This window comes from Passer domesticus, chromosome 34 (genome assembly GCF_036417665.1).
Source record: "Passer domesticus isolate bPasDom1 chromosome 34, bPasDom1.hap1, whole genome shotgun sequence".
Classification (NCBI taxonomy): Eukaryota; Metazoa; Chordata; class Aves; order Passeriformes; family Passeridae; genus Passer; species Passer domesticus.
The window spans coordinates 296,784-319,006 of NC_087507.1; the positions used below are offsets into that span (position 1 = coordinate 296,784).

The 22,223-nt window shown below is 52.8% G+C and overlaps 1 protein-coding gene across 1 annotated transcript in view; it reads left to right on the top strand.

Moving 5' to 3' along the window:
* Positions 1-21,972, top strand: part of BRD4 (bromodomain containing 4) — a 62,526-nt gene extending 40,554 nt beyond the window's left edge. The window contains 9 exon segments of the mRNA XM_064402081.1: positions 3,009-3,061; positions 4,642-4,972; positions 6,778-7,416; positions 10,008-10,120; positions 11,586-11,751; positions 13,564-13,691; positions 15,149-15,360; positions 19,268-19,538; positions 21,699-21,972. Coding sequence (XP_064258151.1) covers positions 3,009-3,061; positions 4,642-4,972; positions 6,778-7,416; positions 10,008-10,120; positions 11,586-11,751; positions 13,564-13,691; positions 15,149-15,360; positions 19,268-19,538; positions 21,699-21,767 — 1,982 coding nt within the window. The 3' untranslated portion in view covers positions 21,768-21,972.
* The last annotated feature ends 251 nt before the right edge of the window (positions 21,973-22,223 follow it).

Below are 22,223 nucleotides of genomic sequence, written 5' to 3' on the forward strand. Positions count from 1 at the left end.
GGGATCTGGGATCTGGAGTTAAAAATGGATTTTGAGGAAATCTGGAATTCCGAGTCCCCGGCGTCGCTCCCTGCGCCTCTTTTGGGATGAAATTTTGATTTTTCCTGGTTATTATCCTGAATTTTCCTGGTTATTATCCCAGATTTTCCTTATTCCCACCCTGCTGTGGGTTTGGGATTTGTCGCCATCCCAAAATCTGAGGTTGAGCCGGGCTTAACTCCAGGAAATGGGAAGGGTTTGGTGGGTCCAGTGTTGGAAAATCCCATGGAAATATTCGGGATTGAATTCCAGTGTGGAGAGACAGCAGAAATCCAAAACTATTCCCCAAAAAAAGATTTAAAAATTCCCAAAAAATCCCCCAAAAAAACCAGGATTGAGCCAGATCTGATGGTGATCCCCAGCAATTTTCCAGGATAAATCCAGAATTTGGAAATTTTGAACTTTTTCATTATTTTTTAGAACAATTTTAAGGAGTTTTCCATACATTTTTGGGGGTTTGTTGGAATTTTCCATAAAATTTTTGGAGGTTTTGTTGGAGTTTTTAAGCCTGAGTCAGGAATGGGAAAATCCGAGGAATTGGTGCTGAATTCTTCCCTGGATTTATCCTTTAAATCCTATTTTGATCATGTTTTTCCTGATTTTTGCTTGATTTTCCATCAAATCCATGAAAATTAACAAGATTTGGCTCATCCCAAATCCAGACCCTTAATTTTTCCCAAAAAAGTGGTGGTTGGAAGCAGAAAAACCTGGAAAATTTCATTTTTTGGGATGAATTTCACTCCAAACCACCAAATCCAGATTTTTTTTCCCAGAAAACTTTGATCTGCCTCAAAAAACTTTGATATTTTCCCCAAATCCATTTTTTTTATGTTCCTTTTTTGCAAGATTTCTCAGCCTTGGAAGCACCAATTCCTCACTTCCTCAAAACCTTGGAAAAATGGATGTTTGGGAATTATAAAAGCAAGAAAAGGACTCCAAAAATTCGCTTTTTTCACGGAATTTCACCCCCGGATGTGGGAATTTGGATCCGTCCGTTGGCGTTTCGCTGTTTGGGTGGGAATAAAATCAGGATTTTGGGGAAAATTTGGGGAAAAAATCCCATAAATTCAACATTTCTGTCCCAAAATCACCTGGAAGTGACTTTTCCATCAATGCTGGATTTTATCCCCGTGGATTCGGGGTTGAAGGTTCATCCGTGGGTTGGGTTGGGAGCTCCAAAATCCGGGATGATCCTCCTGGGAGCGCGATTCCGACTCGGATCCAGCGGCCGGGGAGGAAGTTTGGGATCATCCTTGGGTTGGGATCTCCAAAATCCAGGAGGATCCTTCTGGACTAGAAAATTCCAGTTGGTGATGAAGGTTGGGATCATCTTTGGGATCTCCAAAATCCGGGATGATCCTTCTGGGAGCGCGATTCCGACTCGGATCCAGTGGCCGGGGAGGAAGTTTGGGATCATCCTTGGGTTGAAGTCCTTGGAATCTCCTCCGGACCAGAAAATTCCAACCGGGACCCAAAACTGCTGATGGAGTTTGGGATCATCCTTGGGTTGGGATCTCCAGGTGATCTCCATAGAACCTCACGATTCCAACTGAGACCCAAAATCGGTGGTGGAGTTGGGGATCATCCTTGGGTTGAAATCTTTGGAATCTCCTGGACCAAGAAATTCCAACCGGGACCCAAAATTGGTGATGGAGTTTGGGATCATCCTTGGGTTGGGATCCCTGGAATCTTCTTTTGGACCTTGCGATTCCGACTGGGACCCAGTGGCTGGGAATGAAGGTTGGAATCATGCTTGGGATCTCCAAAATCCAGGGTGATCCTTCTGGGAATGCGATTCCGACTGGGACCAACAACTACCAGAGGAATTTGGGATCATCTTTGGGTTGAAATCCTTGGAATCTTCTTCTTCATGTCGTGATTCCAACTTGGATCAACAATTTGCAATGAAGGTTGGGATCGGCTTTGAGTTGGGATCTCCAAAATCCAGGATGATCCTTCTGGGAATGTGATTCTGACTGGGACCAACAACTACCAGAGGAATTTGGGATCATCCTTGGGTTGAAATCTTTGGGATTTTCTTTTGGACCTCACGATTTCAACGGGGATCCAACACCAGCGATGGAATTTGGGATCATCCTTGGTTGAAATTCTTGGAATTTCATTTTGGACCTCATGATTCCGACTTCAATCCAACACCGGCGATGGAATTTGGGATCATCCTTGGTTGAAATCCTTGGAATCTTCTGCATGTCGTGATCCCGACCTGGATCAACAATTTGCGATGAAGGTTGGGATCGTCTTTGAGTTGGGATCTCCAAAATCCAGGATGGACCTCGTGATTCCGACTGGGATCCCACAACCAGCAGTGGAATTTGGGATCATTTTTGGGCTGAAATCTTTGGGATTTTCTTTTGGACCTCGCAATTCTGACTGGGGTCCAACGACTGGTGATGGAATTTGGGATCATCCCTGGGTTGAAATCCTTGGAATCTTCTGGACCTCACAATTCTGACTGGAACCCATCAGCTGGCAGTGGAATTTGGGATTTTTGGGTTGGAATTTGGGATCATCTTTGGGTTTAAATCCTTGGAATCTTCTGGACCTCACAATTCTGACTGGAACCCATCAGCTGGCAAAGGAATTTGGGATCTTTGGGTTGAAATTTGGGATCATCTTTGGGTTGAAATCCTTGGAATCTCCTCAATTCTGGGATTCCAGCTGGGATCCAACGACCGGCGATGGAATTTTCCAAGGTTCTCCCTCTGGAGCAGCGACATTCCCGGGATATCTGATCCTCTGGAATCCATGGATTTTCTTGCCCGTTGGATCTTTTTCCAACAATTTTCCTTCTCTTTTTTTTGGCGGCAAAATCCCCGCTCCCCAATCCCAGAAATCCCTGGGGAATTCCAGTCGGTCCCTGGGGAATTCCAGCCCCGTTCCCGATCGGTGCCGTCGGGTTTGTCTGGATCCGTTCCCAAATTAATTTCTTTTCCCCCTTTTTTTGGCAGAAATGGCGCCAAAATTGAAGAAAAAAGGGCACTCGGGGCGGGAGCAGAAAAAGGTAGGAATGGGATTGGGATTGGGATTGGGATTGGGTCCGTGGGATTGGGATTGGATCCGTGGGATTGGGATTGGATCCGTGGGATTGGATTGGTGGATTTGGTTGGGGTGGGATCCATGGGTTGGGGTTGGATTGGGATTGGATCTGTTAATTGGGTTGGGATGGGATCCATGGATTAGGGTTGGATTGGGGTTGGATCCATGGATTGGGATGGGATCGGTCGTTTTGGTGACCAAAAGCCATTTTTGGTGGAACAGAAGAAAATTTTGGTGACCAAAACCTCATTGAGATGATCCAAGAGATCGTTTTGATGACCAAAAAAGTCCTTTTGATGACTCAGGAGTTAATTTTGAGGCCTAAAATGTATTCTGATAACCCGAAAAACTGTTTTGGTGACCAAAAAACCATTCAGATGACCCACAAGGGACTTAGATGACCCAAGAGAGCATTTCAGTGACCACAACTGCATTTTGATGGCCAAGGAACACATTTCAATGACTAAAAAACCATTTTGGTGACCAAAAAATTAGTTTGATTATGAAGTTGGGCATTTTGATGACTTAGGACAGCACTTATGTGACCAGAGAGCCATTTTGGTGGCCCAAGAGGTCATTTTGGTGTCCAAAACCACCTTTAGATAACCCAAAAGGTCATTTTGATGACCAAAAGACCATTTTTGTGTCCAAAACCACATTTTGATGACCCGAGAGCTCATTTTGATGACCAAAAGACCATTTTGGTGTCCAAAACCACATTTTGATGACCCGAGAGGGCATTTTGGCAGCCAAAAGACCATTTTGGTGTCCAGAACCACCTTTAGATGACCCAAGAGCTCATTTTGATGACCAAAAATCCATTTTGGTGTCCAAAACCACCTTTAGATGACCCAAGAGCTCATTTTGATGACCAAAAGACCATTTTGGTGTCCCAAACCACCTTTAGATGACCTAAGAGCTCATTTTGGTGACCAAAAGACCATTTTGGTGTCCAAATCCACCTTTAGATGACCCAAGAGCTCATTTTGATGACCAAAAATCCATTTTGGTCTCCAAAACCACCTTTAGATGACCCAAGAGCTCATTTTGAAGACCAAACCACCAATTTTGGTGTCCAAGACCACATTTAGATACCAAAAACACCATTTTGGTGTCCAAAACCACCCGTAGATGACCCAGAAGATGATTTGACCACCAAACCACCAATTTTGGTGACCCCCTGGCCCATTTTGGTGACCAAAAGACCATTTTGGTCTCCAAAACCACCTTTAGATGACCCAAGAGCTCATTTTGATGACCAAAAATCCATTTTGGTCTCCAAAACCACCTTTAGATGACCCAAGAGCTCATTTTGAAGACCAAACCACCAATTTTGGTGTCCAAGACCACATTTAGATACCAAAAACACCATTTTGGTGTCCAAAACCACCCGTAGATGACCCAGAAGATGATTTGACCACCAAACCACCAATTTTGGTGACCCCCTGGCCCATTTTGATGCCTCATTCCCATCCCCAAACCCCCATTTCGCCGCCCCACCCGAACATCTCCACCCTTTCTAACTCCTCCCCCTTCTTCCCACAGCACCACCACCACCACCACCAACCGGCGCCGGCGCCGCCGCAGCCCCCGCCGGCGCCGCCGCAGCCCGTCCCGCCGGCGCTGCAGCCGCCGCAGCCGCCGCCCGTCCCGCAGCCCGCCGCGCCCCTGAAGGCGTCGCCGCCGCCGCCCTTCGTGCCCGCGCAGGTGCCCGTGCTGGAGCACGCCCTGCCGGGCGCCATGTTCGACACCATGGCCCACTTCGGGCAGCCCATCCTGCACCTGCCCCAGCCCGAGCTGCCCCCGCCCCACCTGCCCCCGGCGCCCGAGCACAGCACCCCGCCCCACCTCAACCAGCACGTGGTGTCTCCTCCAGGTGAGCGGCACGGGCTTGGGGGCGGTGCCGGGAGGAGGAGGATGGTGGTGGTGGGTGGGATTGGGATCTTCTGGAAGAGGGTGGATGGGGGAAAAGGGAGGTTCTTGGGTCTTGGTGTCCATCATGGTCATGTTGGGGTGTCCCAGGAGGAAGAGGATGGTGGTGGGTGGGGGAAAGGGACCTTCTTCACTCTTGGTGTCACCATGGTCTTGTGAGGGTGTCCCAAGAGGAGGAGGATGGTGGTAGATGGGGAAAAGGGACCTTCTTCACTCGTGGTGTCCACCATGGTCTTGTGGGGATGTGCCAGGAGGAGGAGGATGGTGGTGGGTGGGGAAAAGGGATGTTCTTGTGACTTGGTGTCCACCACGGGCTTGTTGGGATGTGCCAAGAGGAGGAGGATGGTGGTGGATGCAGGAGAGGGAGGTTCTTGGGTCTTGGTGTGCACCACGGTCTTGGTGGGAAGTGCCAAGAGGAGGAGGATGGTGGTGGGTGCAGGAGAGCGAGGGTCTTTGGTCATGGTGTCCACCATGGTCATGCTGGGATGTCCCAAGAGGAGGAGGATGGCAGTAGATGGGGGAAGAGGGAGTTTCTTGGGTCTTGGTGTCCATCATGGTCTTGGTGGGAAGTGCCAAGTAAGAAGAGGATGGTGGTGGGTGGGGAAAGGGAGGGTCTTGGGTCGTGGTGTCCACCATGGTCTTGCGGGGGTGTTTCTCCTGGTCCCACCACCGTTCCCTCCTGGGACAGCCCAGCAGGAGCCAACACTGGGTGGGGCTGGGGCTGAAGGACCATCCCTGAAGCTCTCCTGGTCCCACCACCGTGTCCCTCCTGGGATATCCCAGAAGGAGCCAGCCCTGGGTGGGACTGGGGCTGAAGGACCATCCCAGGGAGGTTCTCCTGGTATCTCCTGTTCCCTCCTGGGACATCCCAGAAGAACAGGACAGTGTTGAGTGGGTCTGAAGGACCATCCCTGAACTTCTCCTGGTCCCACCACCGTGTCCTTCCTGGGACATCCCAGAAGGAGCCAGCGCTGGGTGGGATTTGGGCTGAAGGACCATCCCTGAAGCTCTCCTGGTCCCACCACCGTGTCCTTGCTGGGACATCCCAGCAGGAGCCAGCCCTGGGTGGGATTTGGGCTGAAGGACCATCCCTGAAGCTCTCCTGGTCCCACCACTCGTTCCTCCCTGGGACATCCCAGAAGGAGCCAGCCCTGGGTGGGATTGGGGCTGAAGGACCATCCCGGGGAGGTTCTCCTGGTCTCTCCTGTTCCCTCCTGGGACATCCCAGAAGAAGAGGACAGTGTTGAGTGGGTCTGAAGGACCATCCCTGAAGTTCTCCTGGTCCCACCACCGTGTCCCTCCTGGGATATCCCAGAAGGAGCTGACACTGGGTGGGACTGGGGCTGAAGGACCATCCCGGGGAGGTTCTCCTGGTCCCACCTGTTCCCTCCTGGGACAGTCCAGAAGAACAGGACAGTGTTGGGTGGGTCTGAAGGACCATCCCTGAAGTTCTCCTGGTCCCACCACCGTGTCCCTCCTGGGATATCCCAGAAGGAGCCAACACTGGGTGGGATTGGAGGGTGAAGGACCATCCCTGAAGCTCTCCTGGTCCCACCTGTTCCCTCCTGGGACAGTCCAGAAGAACAGGACAGTGTTGAGTGGGTCTGAAGGACCATCCCTGAAGTTCTCCTGGTCCCACCACCGTGTCCTTGCTGGGACATCCCAGAAGGAGCCAGCCCTGGGTGGGGCTGGAGGCTGATGAACCATCCCTGAAGTTCTCCTGACCTGGCTCGTGTCCTTCCTCCGCAGCTTTGCACAACGCTCTGCCTCAGCAGCCCTCGAGGCCCAGCAACCGGGCGGCGGCGCTGCCCCCGAAGCCGCCGCGGCCGCCGGCCGTGTCCCCGGCGCTGCCGCCGCCGCAGCCGCCGCCGCAGCCGCTGCTCCCGCAGCCGCCGCTGCCGCAGCCGCCGCAGGTGCTGCTGGAGGACGAGGAGCCGCCGGCGCCGCCGGTGCCGCCCCCGGTGCCGCCGCCGGTGCCGCCGCCGCCGCCGCACCACAGCCTCCCCCTGAGCACCAGCCAGATGCAGCTGTACCTGCAGCAGCTGCAGAAAGTGCAGCCGCAGACTCCGCTTCTCCCTTCAGTGAAGGTCCAGTCGCAGCCGGCGCCGCAGCCGCAGCCGCCGCCGCCTCCCCCGGCGCTGCCGCCGCCGCCGGCGCACCCCGCGGTGCAGCCGCTGCAGCCGCCGCCGCGCCCGCTGCACCTGCAGCCCCTGCCCTTCCCGTCGCACCTGGCGCAGCCGGCGCCGCCGCCGCCGCAGCCGCCGCAGCAGCAGCCGGCGCAGGCGCAGCCGCAGGCGCCGCAGCCGCCGCCGGCGCCGGCCAAGGCGCAGCAGGTCATCCAGCACCACCCGTCGCCGCGGCACCACAAAGCCGACCCCTACGGCAGCGGTGAGCGCCAGGACGGACACACGGACACCGGGAGGGGTGGAGGGATGGATGGTGGGTGGATGGTGGATGAGAACATCGTGGTGTTCCTCAAGAACGTCTTGGGGTTGTTTGAGGAAACCTCGATGTTGATCAAGGACGTTTTGGGTTCTTTGAGGAAACCCTGGTGCTCCTCAAGGACATTTTGGGTTCTTTGAGGAAACCCTGATGTTCCTCAAGGACATCTTGAGGTTCATTGAGGAAACCCTGACATTCCTCAAGGACGTTTTTGCGTTCTTTGAGGAAACCCTGGTGTTCCTCAAGGAGGTTTTGGGTTCTTTGAGGAAACCCCGATGTTCCTCAAGGAGGTTTTGGGTTCTTTGAGGCCATCATGGTGTCTTTTGAGAACATCCTGATGTTCCTCAAGGACGTTTTTGGGTTCTTTGAGGAAACCCCCATGTTCCTCAAGAACATTTTGGGGTTCTTTTAGAACATCTTGACGTTCCTCAAGGACATTTTGGGTTCTTTGACGAAACTCTGACGTTCCTCAAGGACGTTTTGTGTTCTTTAAGGAAACCCTGATGTCCCTCAAGGACATTTTGGGTTCTTTGAGGAAACTGCAGCGTTTCTCAAGAACATCTTGGCTTCTTTGAGGAAACCCTGATGTTCCTCAAGATCATTTTGGCTTCTTCAAGGAAACCTTGATGTTCCTCAAGGACGTTTTTGGGTTCTGTGAGGAAACCCCGACGTTCCTCAAAGACGTTTTGGGTTCTTTGAGGAAACCCCAATGTTCCTCAAGAACATCTTGAGGTTCTTTGAGAACATCTTGACGTTCCTCAAGGACATTTTGGGTTCTTTGAGGAAACCCCAACGTTCATCAAGGACATTTTGGGGTCTTTGAGGAAATCCCGACATTCCTGAAGGACATTTTGGGGTCTTTGAGGAAACCCTGACGTTCCTCAAGGATATTTTGGGTTCCTTGAGGAAACTCTGATGTTCCTCAAGGACGTTTTGGGTTCTTTGAGGATACTCTGATGTTCCTCAAGGACATTTTGGGTTCTTTGAGGAAACCCCAACGTTCATCAAGGACATTTTGGGGTCTTTGAGGAAATCCCGACATTCCTGAAGGACATTTTGGGGTCTTTGAGGAAACCCTGACGTTCCTCAAGGATATTTTGGGTTCCTTGAGGAAACTCTGATGTTCCTCAAGGACATTTTGGGTTCTTTGAGGCCATCCCAGGGTTCTCTGAGAACAACTTGGTGTCCCTCAAGAACATCTTGATGTTCCTCAAGGACATTTTGGGTTCTTTAAGGAAACCCCGAGGTTCCTCAAGAACATTTTGGGTTCTTTGAGGAAACCCTGATGTTCCTCAAGGATGTTTTGGGTTCTTTGAGGATACTCTGATGTTCCTGAAGGACATTTTGGGTTCCTTGGGGAAACCCTGACGTTCCTCAGGACATTTTTGGGTTCCTTGAGGAAACTCTGATGTTCCTCAAGGAGGTTTTTGGGTTCTTTAAGGAAACCCCGAGGTTCCTCAAGGACATTTTGGGGTCTTTGAGGAACCCCTGACGTTCCTTAAGAACATCTTGAGGTTCTTTGAGGAAACCTCGGTGTTCCTCAAGGACTTTTTTGGGTTCCTTGAGGAAACCCCAATGTTCCTCAAGAACTTTTTGGGTTCTTTGAGGAAACCTTGATGTTCCTCAAGGACGTTTTGGGTTCTTTAAGGAAACCCCGACGTTCCTCAAGAACATTTTGGGGTCTTTGAGGAACCCCTGACGTTCCTCAAGGATGTTTTGGGTTCTTTGAGGATACTCTGATGTTCCTCAAGGACATTTTGGGTTCCTTGGGGAAACCCCGACGTTCCTCAGGACATTTTTGGCTTCTTCAAGGAAACCTTGATGTTCCTCAAGGAGGTTTTTGGGTTCTTTGAGGCCATCCCAGGGTTCTCTGAGAACAACTTGGTGTCCCTCAAGAACATCTTGAGGTTCTTTGAGAACATATTGATGTCCCTCAAGGCTATTTTGGGTTCTTTGAGGAAACCCCGACGTTTCTCCAGGACGTTTTGGGTTCTTTGAGGAAACCCCGACATTCCTGAAGGACATTTTGGGTTCTTTAAGGAAACCCCGATGTTCCTCAAGGACGTTTTTGAGTTCTTTGAGGCCATCCTGGTGTCTTTTGAGAACATCCTGACGTTCCTCAAGGACATTTTTGGGTTCTTTGAGGAAACCCTGACGTTCCTCCGGGATGTTTTGGGTTCTTTGAGGAAACCCTGACGTTCCTCAAGGACATTTTTGGGTTCTTTGAGGATACGCTGATGTTCCTCAAGGACATTTTGGGTTCCTTGGGGAAACTCTGACGTTCCTCAAGGACATTTTTGGATTCTTTGAGGAAACCCTGATGTTCCTCAAGATCATTTTGGCTTCTTCAGGGAAACCTTGATGTTCCTCAAGAACATTTTGGGTTCTCTGAGGAAACCCTGACGTTCCTCAAGGACGTTTTTGGGTTCTTCAAGGATACTCTGATGTTCCTCAGGACGTTTTGGGTTCTGTGGGTGCGAGCTGGGGTTTTGGGGTGGCGGCGGTGCGACGCTGACTGACGGCTCCCCCTGTTGCAGGTCACCTGCGGGAAGCCCCCTCCCCCCTCATGATGCCTTCCCCACAGATGGCGCCGTTCCAGGGCCTCGTGCCTCAGTCGCCCCCTCAGCAGAGCATCCAGCCAAAAAAACAGGTGACACCGCGGGCTCGGGGTGTGGGGTGTGGGGTTTGGGGTGTGGGGTTTGGGGTCAGGTGACACCACGGGGTCAGGGGAGTGTGGGGTTTGGGGTTTGGGCTTCGGGGTTTGGGTCAGGTGACACCGCAGGGTCGGGGTTTGGGGTTTGGGTTTTGGGGTTCAGGGTTCGGGGTTTGGGGTCAGGTGAAATCGCAAGGTTCGGGTCAGGTGGAACATGGAGTTTGGGGTTTGGGGTTTGGGGTCAGGTGACACCACGGGCTCAGGGGAGTTTGGGGTGTGGGGTTTGGGGTCAGGTGAAATTGCGAGGTTGGGGTCAGGGGGAGCCTGGGTTGTGGGATTTGGGGTTGGGGGTCAGGTGAAAAAATGGGATTTGGGGTCAGGTGAAACCACGAGGTTCGGGTCAGGGGAACATGGGGCTTGGGGTTTGGGGTTTGGGGTCAGGTGAAACTGCGAGGTTCGGGTCAGGGGAACTTGGGGGTTGGGGTTTGAGGTTTGGGGTTTGGGGTCAGGGGCAGCGTGGGATTTGGGGTTTAAGGTCAGGTGAAACCGTGGGGTTCGGGTCAGGGGGACCGTGGGGTTTGGGGTTTGGGATTAGGATTGGGATTGGGATTTTGGATCCCATCCTGACCCCGGTTTCCTTTAGGAGCTGCGGGCGGTGTCGGGATCAGGATCAGGATTAGGGCCAGGATTGGGATTTTGGGTCCCATCCTGATCCCAGGTTTCCGTGGCAGGAATTGTGATCAGGATCAGGATTAGGATTGGCTTTGGGATTTTGGGTCCCATCCTGACCCCGGTTTCTTTTAGGAGCTGCAGGCGGTGTCAGGATCAGGATTAGGGTCGGGATTGGGATTTCGGGTCCCATCCTGACCCCGCTTTCCTTCAGGAGCTGCGGGCGGTGTCGGGATCGGGATCAGGATTGGGATTGGGGTCGGGATTGGGATTTTGGGTCCCATCCTGACCCCGGATTTCCATGGCAGGAATTGTGATCAGGATTGGGATCAGGATTAGGGTCAGGATCGGGATTTCGGGTCCCATCCTGACCCCGCTTTCCTCCAGGAGCTGCGGGCGGTGTCGGGATCAGGATCAGGATCAGGATCAGGATTGGGGTCAGGATTGGGATTTCGGGTCCCATCCTGACCCCGCTTTCCTTCAGGAGCTGCGGGCGGTGTCGGGATCAGGATCAGGATCAGGATCAGGATTGGGGTCAGGATTGGGATTTTGGGTCCCATCCTGACCCCGTTTTCCTTCAGGAGCTGCGGGCGGTGTCGGGATCAGGATCAGGATCAGGATTGGGGTCGGGATTGGGATTTCGGGTCCCATCCTGACCCCGCTTTCCTTCAGGAGCTGCGGGCGGTGTCGGGATCAGGATCAGGATCAGGATCAGGATCAGGATCAGGATCAGGATCAGGATTGGGGTCAGGATTGGGATTTCGGGTCCCATCCTGACCCCGCTTTCCTTCAGGAGCTGCGGGCGGCCTCGGTGGTGCAGTCGCAGCCGCTGGGGGGGCCCAAGGAGGAGAAGCTGCACTCGCCCGTGATCCGCACCGAGACCTTCAGCCCCCCCCTGCGCCAGGAGCCCCCCAAGGGCCACCCCGAGGGCATCAAGGCGGCCCCGCACCTCCCCCAGCGTGAGTGGGGCCAGCCCGGGCACGGGGCACCCCGAAAAAACCCCGAAAAACATCAAATCCTGTTAAAATCCTGAAAAACGTCGTGGGGAGAGGGAAAAACCCGAGAAAATCCCATAAAGTTTCATGGGGAGGGGAAAAAATCCCAAAAAGTTTCATGGGGAGAGAGAAAACCCCAAAAAATCCCATAAAGTTTCATGAGGATGGAAAAAAATCTCAATAATTCCCAATTTTTGGGTTCCTAATCTCCAGAATTCCAATTTTTGGGTCCCAAAATCCCACAATTCCCAAGTTTTGGGTCCCAAACCCCCACAATTCCCAATTTTGGGGTCGGAATTCCCAATTTTTGGGTTCCAAAACTCCATAATTCCCATTTTTGGGTACCAGATCTCCAGAATTCCCAATTTTGGGTCCATAAATTTCCAGAATTCCCAATTTTTTGGCTAGAATTCCCAATTTTTGGGTTCCAGACCCCCAGAATTCCCAATTTTTTGGCCAGAATTCCCAATTTTGGGGTCCTGAATCCCCAGAATTCCCAATTTTTGGGTCCCAAACCCCACAATTCCCAATTTTTTGGTCACAATTCCCAATGTTTGGGTCCCAAACCCCACAAATCCCAATTTTTGGGTCCCAAACCCCAGAATCCCCAATTTTTGGGTTCCAAATCCCCTGAATTCCCAATTTTTTGGCCAGAATCCCCAATTTTGGGGTCCCAAATCCCCAGAATTCCCCTTTTTTTGGTCCCAAACCCCAGCATTCCTGATTTTTTGGGTCCCAAACCCCCAGAATTCCCAATTTTTGGGTTCCAAATCCCCAATTTTTTGGCCAGAATTCCCAATGTTTGGGTCCCAAACCCCAATGTTTGGGTCCCAAACCCCAATGTTTGGGTCCCAAACCCCAATTTTTGGGTCCCAAACCCCAGAATTCCCAATTTTGGGTCCCAAATCTCCAGAATTCTGCGTTCTTGCCCTGCAGGGCCGGAGCTGAAGCCCCTGGCGGGGGCAGGACCCGGCCCAGCCCAATTTGGGGTCTGAGACCCCCAGAATCCCCAATTTTGGGGTCGGAATTCCCAATTTTTGGGTCCCAAACCCCACAATTTCCAATTTTTTGGTCACAATTCCCAATGTTTGGGTCCCAAACCCCAGAATCCCCAATTTTTGGGTCCCAAACCCCACAAATCCCAATTTTTGGGTCCCAAACCCCAGAATCCCCAATTTTTGGGTCCCAAACCCCACAAATCCCAATGTTTGGGTCCCAAACCCCAGAATTCCCAATGTTTGGGTCCCAAACCCCAATGTTTGGGTCCCAGCCCCCAGAATTCCCAATGTTTGGGTCCCACACCCCAATTTTTGGGTCCCAAACCCCAATGTTTGGGTCCCTAACCCCAGAATTCCCAATTTTGGGTCCCAAATCTCCAGAATTCTGCGTTCTTGCCCTGCAGGGCTGGAGCTGAAGCCCCTGGCGGGGGCAGGACCCGGCCCAGCCCAATTTGGGGTCTGAGACCCCCAGAATCCCCAATTTTGAGTTCCAAACCCCCAGAATTCCCAATTTCTTGGCCAGAATTCCCATTTTTTGGGTCCCAATCCCCAGCATTCCCGATGTTTGCCCTGCAGGGCCGGAGCTGAAGCCCCTGGAGGGGGCAGGACCCGGCCCAGCCCAATTTGGGGTCTGAGACCCCCAGAATCCCCAATTTGGGGTCTGAGACCCCCAGAATCCCCAATTTTGGGGTCGGAATTCCCAATGTTTGGGTCCCAAACCCCAGAATTCCCAATTTTTGGGTTCCAACCCCCAGAATTCCCGATGTTTGCCCTGCAGGGCCGGAGCTGAAGCCCCTGGAGGGGTCGGGACCCCGGCCCGTGATCCGCCCCCCGGAGCCGACGCCGCCCGCCCCCGACAAGGAGCGGCAGAAGGCCGAGCCCAAAACCCCCGTGGCCCCAAAAAAGGTAAAAAAACCCAAATTTTGGGAAAAAATCCCCAAATTCCTGAGGGATCTCCCACGGGGGCTGGGCTGGGGGTGGGATTTGGGGCCTTCCTGCCCCAAAAACGAGAGGTGGGATCCAGGAAGGGCTGGAGAAGGGCCAGGGTTGGGTTTGGAGAAGGTCCTGAGGTCCCACCAGGGTCAGGGGGGGTTTGGGGGTACCACAGAATGTGGAGAAGCTCCAGAACCTTCCATGAGGTCCCACCAGGCTCAGGGGGGGGGGTTGGGGGTCCCAAGGAACCTGGAGAAACTCCAGAACCTTCCATGAGGTCACACCAGGCTCAGGGGTCCCAAGGAGCCTGGAGAAGCTCCAGAACCTTCCATGAGGTCCCACCAGGCTCAGGGAGGGTTTGGGGGTCTCAGGGAACCTGGAGAAGCTCCAGAACTTTCCATGAGATGCCACCAGGCTCAGGGGTCCCAGGGAACCTGGAGAAGTTCCAGAACCTTCCAGAGGTTGTTCCATGAGGTGCCACCGGGGTCAGGGAGGGTTTGGGGGCTCCAAAGGAGCCTGGAGAAGTTCCAGAACCTTCCCTGAGGTCCCACCAGGCTCAGGGAGGGTTTGGGGGTCCAAAGGAACCTGGAGAAGTTCCAGAACCTTCCATGAGGTCCCACCAGGCTCAGAGAGGGTTTGGGGGTCCCACAGAATGTGGAGAAGCTCCAGAACCTTCCATGAGGTGCCACCAGGCTCAGGGGTCCCAGGGAACCTGGAGAAGTTCCAGAACATTCCATGAGATGCCACCAGGCTCAGGGAGGGTTTGGGGGTCCCAGAGAAGCTCCAGAACCTTCCAGAGGTCCTTGTGTGAGGTCCCACCAGGCTCAGGGAGGGGTGGGATCCAGGGGGACCTGGAGAACTCTGGGGTTGGATCTGGGAGAAGCCCCTGAGGTCCCACCAGGCTGAGGGATCTCCAGGTTGGCTCCGGTTCCTCAGGACAAAGCCACTGGAGGATCCCACGGGGGCCACCACGGCTCTGGTGGCTCCCAGACCCCGTGGTGGCCCATGGTGACCTGTGGTGGCTCCCAGACCTCGTGGTGGCCCCATGGTGGCCCCTGGTGGCCCCGTGGTAGCCCCATGGTGGCTCCCAGACCCCGTGGTGACCCGTGGTGGCTCCCAGACCCCGTGGTGACCCGTGGTGGCTCCCAGACCTCGTGGTGGCCCCGTGGTGGCTCCCAGACCCCGTGGTGGCCCCGTGGTGACCCCGTGGTGGCCCCCAGACCCTGTGATGACCCCCTGGTGACCCTGTGTGCCCCGTGGTGGCTCCCAGACCTCGTGGTGACCCATGGTGGCCCATGGTGACCCTTGGTGGCCCCGTGGTGGCTCCCAGACCTCATGGTGACCCCATGGTGGCCCCGTGGTGGCTCTCAGACCCCATGGTGGCCCCGTGGTGTCCTGGTGGTGACCCGGTGGTGGCGGTGTCTCGGCAGGACCTGAAGATCAAGAACATGGGCTCGTGGGCGTCGCTGGTGCAGAAGCACCCGGCGGCGCCGGCGGCGGCGGCCAAGTCCTCGAGCGACTCCTTCGAGCAGTTCAAGCGGGCGGCGCGCGAGAAGGAGGAGCGCGAGAAGGCGCTCAAGGCCCAGGCCGAGCAGGTGGAGCGCGAGAAGGAGCGGCTGCGGCGCGAGCAGGAGAGGATGAGGTGAGCGCGCGGCCTCGAGGGGAGCCCCGGCACCAGCAGGGACCACAAACACCAGAAACACCAGCAGGAACATCACAAACACCAGCAGGGACACCATAAACACCAGCAGGAACTCCATAAACACCAGCAGGAACTCCATAAACACCAGCAGGAACTCCATAAACACCAGCAGGAACTCCATAAACACCACCAGGAACTCCATAAACACCAGCAGGAACTCCATAAACACCAGCAGGAACTCCATAAACACCAGCAGGAACATCACAAACACCAGCAGGAACTCCACAAACACCAGCAGGAACATCACAAACACCAGCAGGAACTCCATAAACACCAGCAGGAACATCACAAACACCAGCAGGAACTCCATAAACACCACCAGGGACACCATAAACACCAGCAGGAACTCCATAAACACCAGCAGGAACATCACAAACACCAGCAGGAACTCCATAAACACCAGCAGGAACTCCACAAACACCAGCAGGAACTCCATAAACACCAGCAGGAACATCACAAACACCAGCAGGAACATCACAAACACCAGCAGGAACTCCATAAACACCACCAGGAACTCCATAAACACCAGCAGGAACATCACAAACACCAGCAGGAACTCCATAAACACCAGCAGGAACTCCACAAACACCAGCAGGAACTCCATAAACACCAGCAGGAACATCACAAACACCACCAGGAACTCCACAAACACCAGCAGGAACTCCATAAACACCAGCAGGAACTCCACAAACACCAGCAGGAACTCCATAAACAGCACCAGGAACTCCATAAACACCAGCAGGAACATCACAAACACCAGCAGGAACATCACAAACACCAGCAGGAACTCCATAAACACCAGCAGGAACTCCACAAACACCAGCAGGAACTCCATAAACACCAGCAGGGACCCCATAAACACCAGCAGGAACTCCATAAACACCAGCAGGAACTCCATAAACACCAGCAGGGACCCCATAAACACCAGCAGGAACTCCATAAACAGCACCAGGAACTCCATAAACAGCACCAGGAACTCCATAAACACCAGCAGGAACTCCATAAACACCAGCAGGGACCCCATAAACACCAGCAGGAACTCCATAAACACCAGCAGGAACATCACAAACACCAGCAGGAACTCCATAAACAGCACCAGGAACTCCATAAACACCAGCAGGAACTCCATAAACACCAGCAGGGACCCCATAAACACCAGCAGGAACTCCATAAACAGCACCAGGAACTCCATAAACACCAGCAGGAACTCCATAAACACCAGCAGGGACCCCATAAACACCAGCAGGAACTCCATAAACACCACCGTAAACACCACCAGGAACTCCACAGACACCAGCAGACACCACAAACACCAGCAGGAACATCACACACACCACCAGGAACTCCATAAACACCAGCAGGAACTCCATAAACACCAGCAGGAACATCACAAACACCAGCAGGAACTCCATAAACACCAGCAGGAACTCCATAAACACCACCAGGAACTCCATAAACACCACCAGGAACTCCATAAACACCAGCAGGAACATCACAAACACCAGCAGGAACTCCATAAACACCAGCAGGAACTCCACAAACACCAGCAGGAACTCCATAAACACCAGCAGGAACATCACAAACACCAGCAGGAACATCACAAACACCAGCAGGAACTCCACAGACACCAGCAGGAACTCCATAAACACCAGCAGGGACCACAAACACCAGCAGGAACATCACAAACACCAGCAGGAACTCCACAAACACCATCAGGGACACCATAAACACCAGCAGGAACTCCACAAACGCTCCTGGCCACTCCCTGACCCCATTCCCACATTTCCTGACTTGTGTCCGGTTCATGGTCACTCCTGGTCACTCAGTGGTCACTGTGGTGATTCATGGTCACTCAGTGCTCACTTATGGTCACTCAGCCATGGTCAGTGGTCACTGTGGTCACTCCCCAGGTCCCGGGAGGACGAGGAGGCGCTGGAGCAGGGCAGGGTCCTGGTCACTCATGGTCACTCAGTGTTCAGTGATGGTCATTCATTGGTCACTGTGGTCACTCAGTGGTCACTGATGGTCACTGTGGTCACTCAGTGGTCACTGTGGTCACTCAGTGGTCACTGTGGTCACTCCCCAGGTCCCGGGAGGACGAGGACGCGCTGGAGCAGGCGCGGCGGGTGCACGAGGAGGGTCCAGAGCAGGGCAGGGTCCTGGTCACTGATGGTCACTCAGTGGTCACTCAATGGTCACTGTGGTCACTCAGTGGTCACTCAATGGTCACTCCTGGTCACTGTGGTCACTCCCCAGGTCCCGGGAGGATGAGGATGCCCTGGAGCAGGCGCACGAGGAGGGTCCAGAGCAGGGCAGGCTCCTGGTCACTGTGGTGGTTCATGGTCACTCAGTGGTCACTCCTGGTCACTCAGTGGTCACTGTGGTCACTCAGTGGTCACTCAGCCGTCACTGTGGTCACTCCCCAGGTCCCGGGAGGACGAGGACGCGCTGGAGCAGGCGCGGCGGGTGCATGAGGAGGGTCCAGAGCAGGGCAGGCTCCTGGTCACTGATGGTCACTCAGTGGTCACTCAATGGTCACTGTGGTCACTGTGGTCACTCAATGGTCACTGTGGTCACTCAGTGGTCACTGTGGTCACTCAGTGGTCACTCCTGGTCACTCAGTGGTCATTCATTGGTCACTGTGGTCACTCAGTGGTCACTCAGTGGTCACTGTGGTCACTCCCCAGGTCCCAGGAGGACGAGGACGCCCTGGAGCAGGCGCACGAGGAGGGTCCAGAGCAGGGCAGGGTCCTGGTCACTGTGATGGTTCATGGTCACTCAGTGGTCACTCCTGGTCACTCAGTGGTCACTGTGGTCACTCAGCCATGGTCAGTGGTCACTCAGTGGTCACTGTGGTCACTCCCCAGGTCCCGGGAGGACGAGGAGGGTCCAGAGCAGGGCAGGGTCCTGGTCACTCAGTGGTCACTGTAATCAATCAATGGTCACTCAGTGGTCACTCAGTGGTCACTCAGTGGTCACTCAGTGCTCACTGTGGTCACTCAGTGGTCACTGATGGTCACTGTGGTCACTCAGCAGTCACTGTGGTCACTCCCCAGGTCCCGGGAGGATGAGGATGCCCTGGAGCAGGCGCACGAGGAGGGTCCAGAGCAGGGCAGGCTCCTGGTCACTGTGGTGGTTCATGGTCACTCAGTGGTCACTCCTGGTCACTCAGTGGTCACTGTGGTCACTCAGTGGTCACTCAGCCGTCACTGTGGTCACTCCCCAGGTCCCGGGAGGACGAGGACGCGCTGGAGCAGGCGCGGCGGGTGCATGAGGAGGGTCCAGAGCAGGGCAGGGTCCTGGTCACTGTGGTGGTTCATGGTCACTCAGTGGTCACTCCTGGTCACTCAGTGGTCACTGTGGTCACTCAGTGGTCACTCAGTGGTCACTGTGGTCACTCCTGGTCACTCTGTGGTCACTCCCCAGGTCCCGGGAGGACGAGGACGCGCTGGAGCAGGCGCGGCGGGTGCACGAGGAGGGTCCAGAGCAGGGCAGGGTCCTGGTCACTGATGGTCACTCAGTGGTCACTCAATGGTCACTGTGGTCACTCAGTGGTCACTCAATGGTCACTCCTGGTCACTGTGGTCACTCAGTGGTCACTGTGGTCACTCCCCAGGTCCCGGGAGGACGAGGACGCCCTGGAGCAGGCGCGGCGGGTGCACGAGGAGGGTCCAGAGCAGGGCAGGGCTCCTGGTCACTGATGGTCACTCAGTGCTCAGTGATGATCACTCCTGGTCACTCAGTGGTCACTCAATGGTCACTCCTGGTCACTGTGGTCACTGTGGTCACTCAGCCATGGTCAGTGGTCACTCAGTGGTCACTCCTGGTCACTGTGGTCACTCCCCAGGTCCCGGGAGGACGAGGATGCGCTGGAGCAGGCGCGGCGGGTGCACGAGGAGGTGCGGCGGCGCCAGGAGCAGCAGGCGCAGGCGGCGCAGGCGCAGGCGGGGCCGGGCTCGGCCGCGGTGCCGGTGCCGGTGCCGGTGCCGGTGCCGGTGTCGGTGGCGGCGCCGCAGCCGCCGGCGCAGCCGCAGGGCCCGGCCGGCTCGCAGGCCATGCTGGACCAGCAGCGGGAGATGGCCCGCAAGAGGGAGCAGGAGAGGAGGCGCCGGGAAGCGGTGAGCGAAGGGTTAAACCGGGGGGGAATCACCGGGATATTCCTGAAAAATCCCAAAAATGGATCCCAAAAGTGGGGGGGAATCGTTGGGATGTGCTCAGGAAATCCCGAAAATGGATCCCAGAAAATGGGGAAAATCAGCAGAATATTCCTGAAAAATCCCAAAAAAGGGTCCCCAGAAATGGGGGAAATAATCAGAAAATTCCTGGGAAAGGGTCCCCAAAATTGGGGGAAAATCACTGGAATATTCCTGAAAAATCCCAAAAATGGATCCCAAATTTGCGAGGGGGATCGTTGGGATGTTCCCGGGAAATCCCGAAAATGGATCCCAAAATTGGGGGGGGAAATCATTGGGATGTTCCTGGAAAACCCCGAAAATGGATCCCCAAAAATGGGGGGGAATCGTTGGGATATTCCTGAAAAATCCCAAAAATGGATCCCAAAATTGGGGGGGGAATCGTTGGGATATTCCTGGAAAATCCCAAAAATGGATCCCAAAAGTGGGGGGGAATCGTTGGGATGTTCCTGGAAAACCCCGAAAATGGATCCCAAAAAATGGGGAAAATCAGCAGAATATTCCTGAAAAATCCCAAAAAAGGGTCCCCAGAAATGGGGGAAATAATCAAAATATTCCTGGGAAAGGGTCCCCAAAATTGGGGGAAAATCACTGGAATATTCCTGAAAAATCCCAAAAATGGATCCCAAATTTGCGAGGGGGATCGTTGGGATGTTCCCGGGAAATCCTGAAAATGGATCCCAAAATTGGGGGGGAATCGTTGGGATATTCCTGAAAAATCCCAAAAATGGATCCCAAAATTGCGGGGGGAATCGTTGGGATGTGCCCGGGAAATCCCGAAAATGGATCCCAAAAAATGGGGAAAATCAGCAGAATATTCCTGAAAAATCCCAAAAAGGGGTCCCCAGAAATGAGGGGGGGAATCGTTGGGATGTGCCCAGGAAATCCCAAAATAGGGTCCCCAGAAATGGGGGGAAATCGTTGGGATGCTCCCGGGAAATCCTGAAAATGGATCCCAAAAAACGGGGGGGAAATAAGGAGAATATTCCAGGGAAAGGGTCCCCAAAATGGGGGAAAATTGTTGGGATGTTCCTGGAAAATCCCGAAAATGAATCCCCAAAAATCGGGGGGGAAATCATTGGGATGTTCCCAGGAAATCCTGAAAATGGATCCCAAAAATGGGGAAAAAATCTTTGGGATGTTCCTGAGAAATCCCAAAAATGGATCCCCAAAATTGGGGGGAATAATCGGAATATTCCTGGGAAAGGGTCCCAAAAATTCAGGGGGAAATCATTGAGGATGTTCCTGGAAAATCCCAAAAATGGCCCAAAAAAACCTGAAATGACCCAAAAAATGCTCAATAAATCTGGAAATGATGCCAAAAAAATACCCAAAAAAATCCAGAAATGCCCCAAGAAAAGTCAGAAATCAGCCCAAAAATTCTACAGAAAATCCGTGAATTACCAAAAAAAAAAAAAAAAGCCAGAAATGACACAAAAAAACTCCTAAAAAATCTCATTAAAAAATCCCTAAAAATTCCGGAAATGGCCCCAAAAAAACCCAAAATGGCCTGAAAAGTACGCCTCAAAAAAGCCCAAAAAATACCTTAAAAAAAGCCAGAAATTACCCCAAAATGCCCCAAAAAATCCCCTAAAAAATCGAAAATAAAAAATCTGGAAATGCCCCCAAAAAAACCCAAAATGGCCCAAAAAATACCCCCAAAAAAAGCCCAAAAAATACCTTTAAAAAGCCAGAAATGACCCCAAAATGCCCCAAAAAATCCACTAAAAAATCTAAAAAAAAAAAAAATTAAAAAAAAAATCTGGAAATGCCCCAAAACAACCTGAAATGACCCGAAAAAATTCCCAAATAAGCCCAAAAAAAAAACCTTTAAAAAGTCAGAAATTACCCCAAAAAACCCCTAAAAAAATCTTTAAAAAAAAGTCCCCAAAAAAATCCGGAAATGCCCCCAAAAAACCCGAAATGACCCAAAAAATGCCCCGAAAAAAGCCCAAAATGACCCAAAAAATACCCCAAAAATCCCCAAAAAAAGCCCAAACTGACCCAAAAAACCCAGAAATAACCCCAAAAAATTGGGGGAAATTTTTCCTGGAATTTTTTCCCGATTTTTCCCATTTTTTGCAGATGGCGGCGACGATCGACATGAACTTCCAGAGCGACCTCCTGGCCATTTTCGAGGAGAATCTTTTCTAGGAGCGGCGACTCCGGCCGGGAATTTTGACTTTTCCCAAAAAAAAAAAAAAAAAAAAATCCCGGAAAAAAAAACCAACCAAAAAAAAGAAAAAAAAAAGTGGAAAAATATCAAAAAAAAAAGAAAAAATTCCTTTTTTTTTCTCTTTTCCCTTTTTTCCTGGCCAAAAACACCACAAAAAAAAAAAAAGAAAAAAAAAAAAACAAAGTTCGGACTCTCCGTTGAATTCCGGAAAAAATTCGGGAATGGGAGCGGGGGCGGGGCTGCCTTACCCCGGAATTCCAGTTTTTTGTTGCCTTTTTTTCCCTTTTTTCACACCAAAAAAAAAAATCCCCATCAAAATTCCTGGGAATTCCTGGGATTTTCATTCAAATTTTGAATTTTTTTGGAATTTTTTTTAATTTTTTGGGAGTTTTTTGGGGTTTTATTTTTTTTCCGGCGCAGCGGCGAAAAAATGG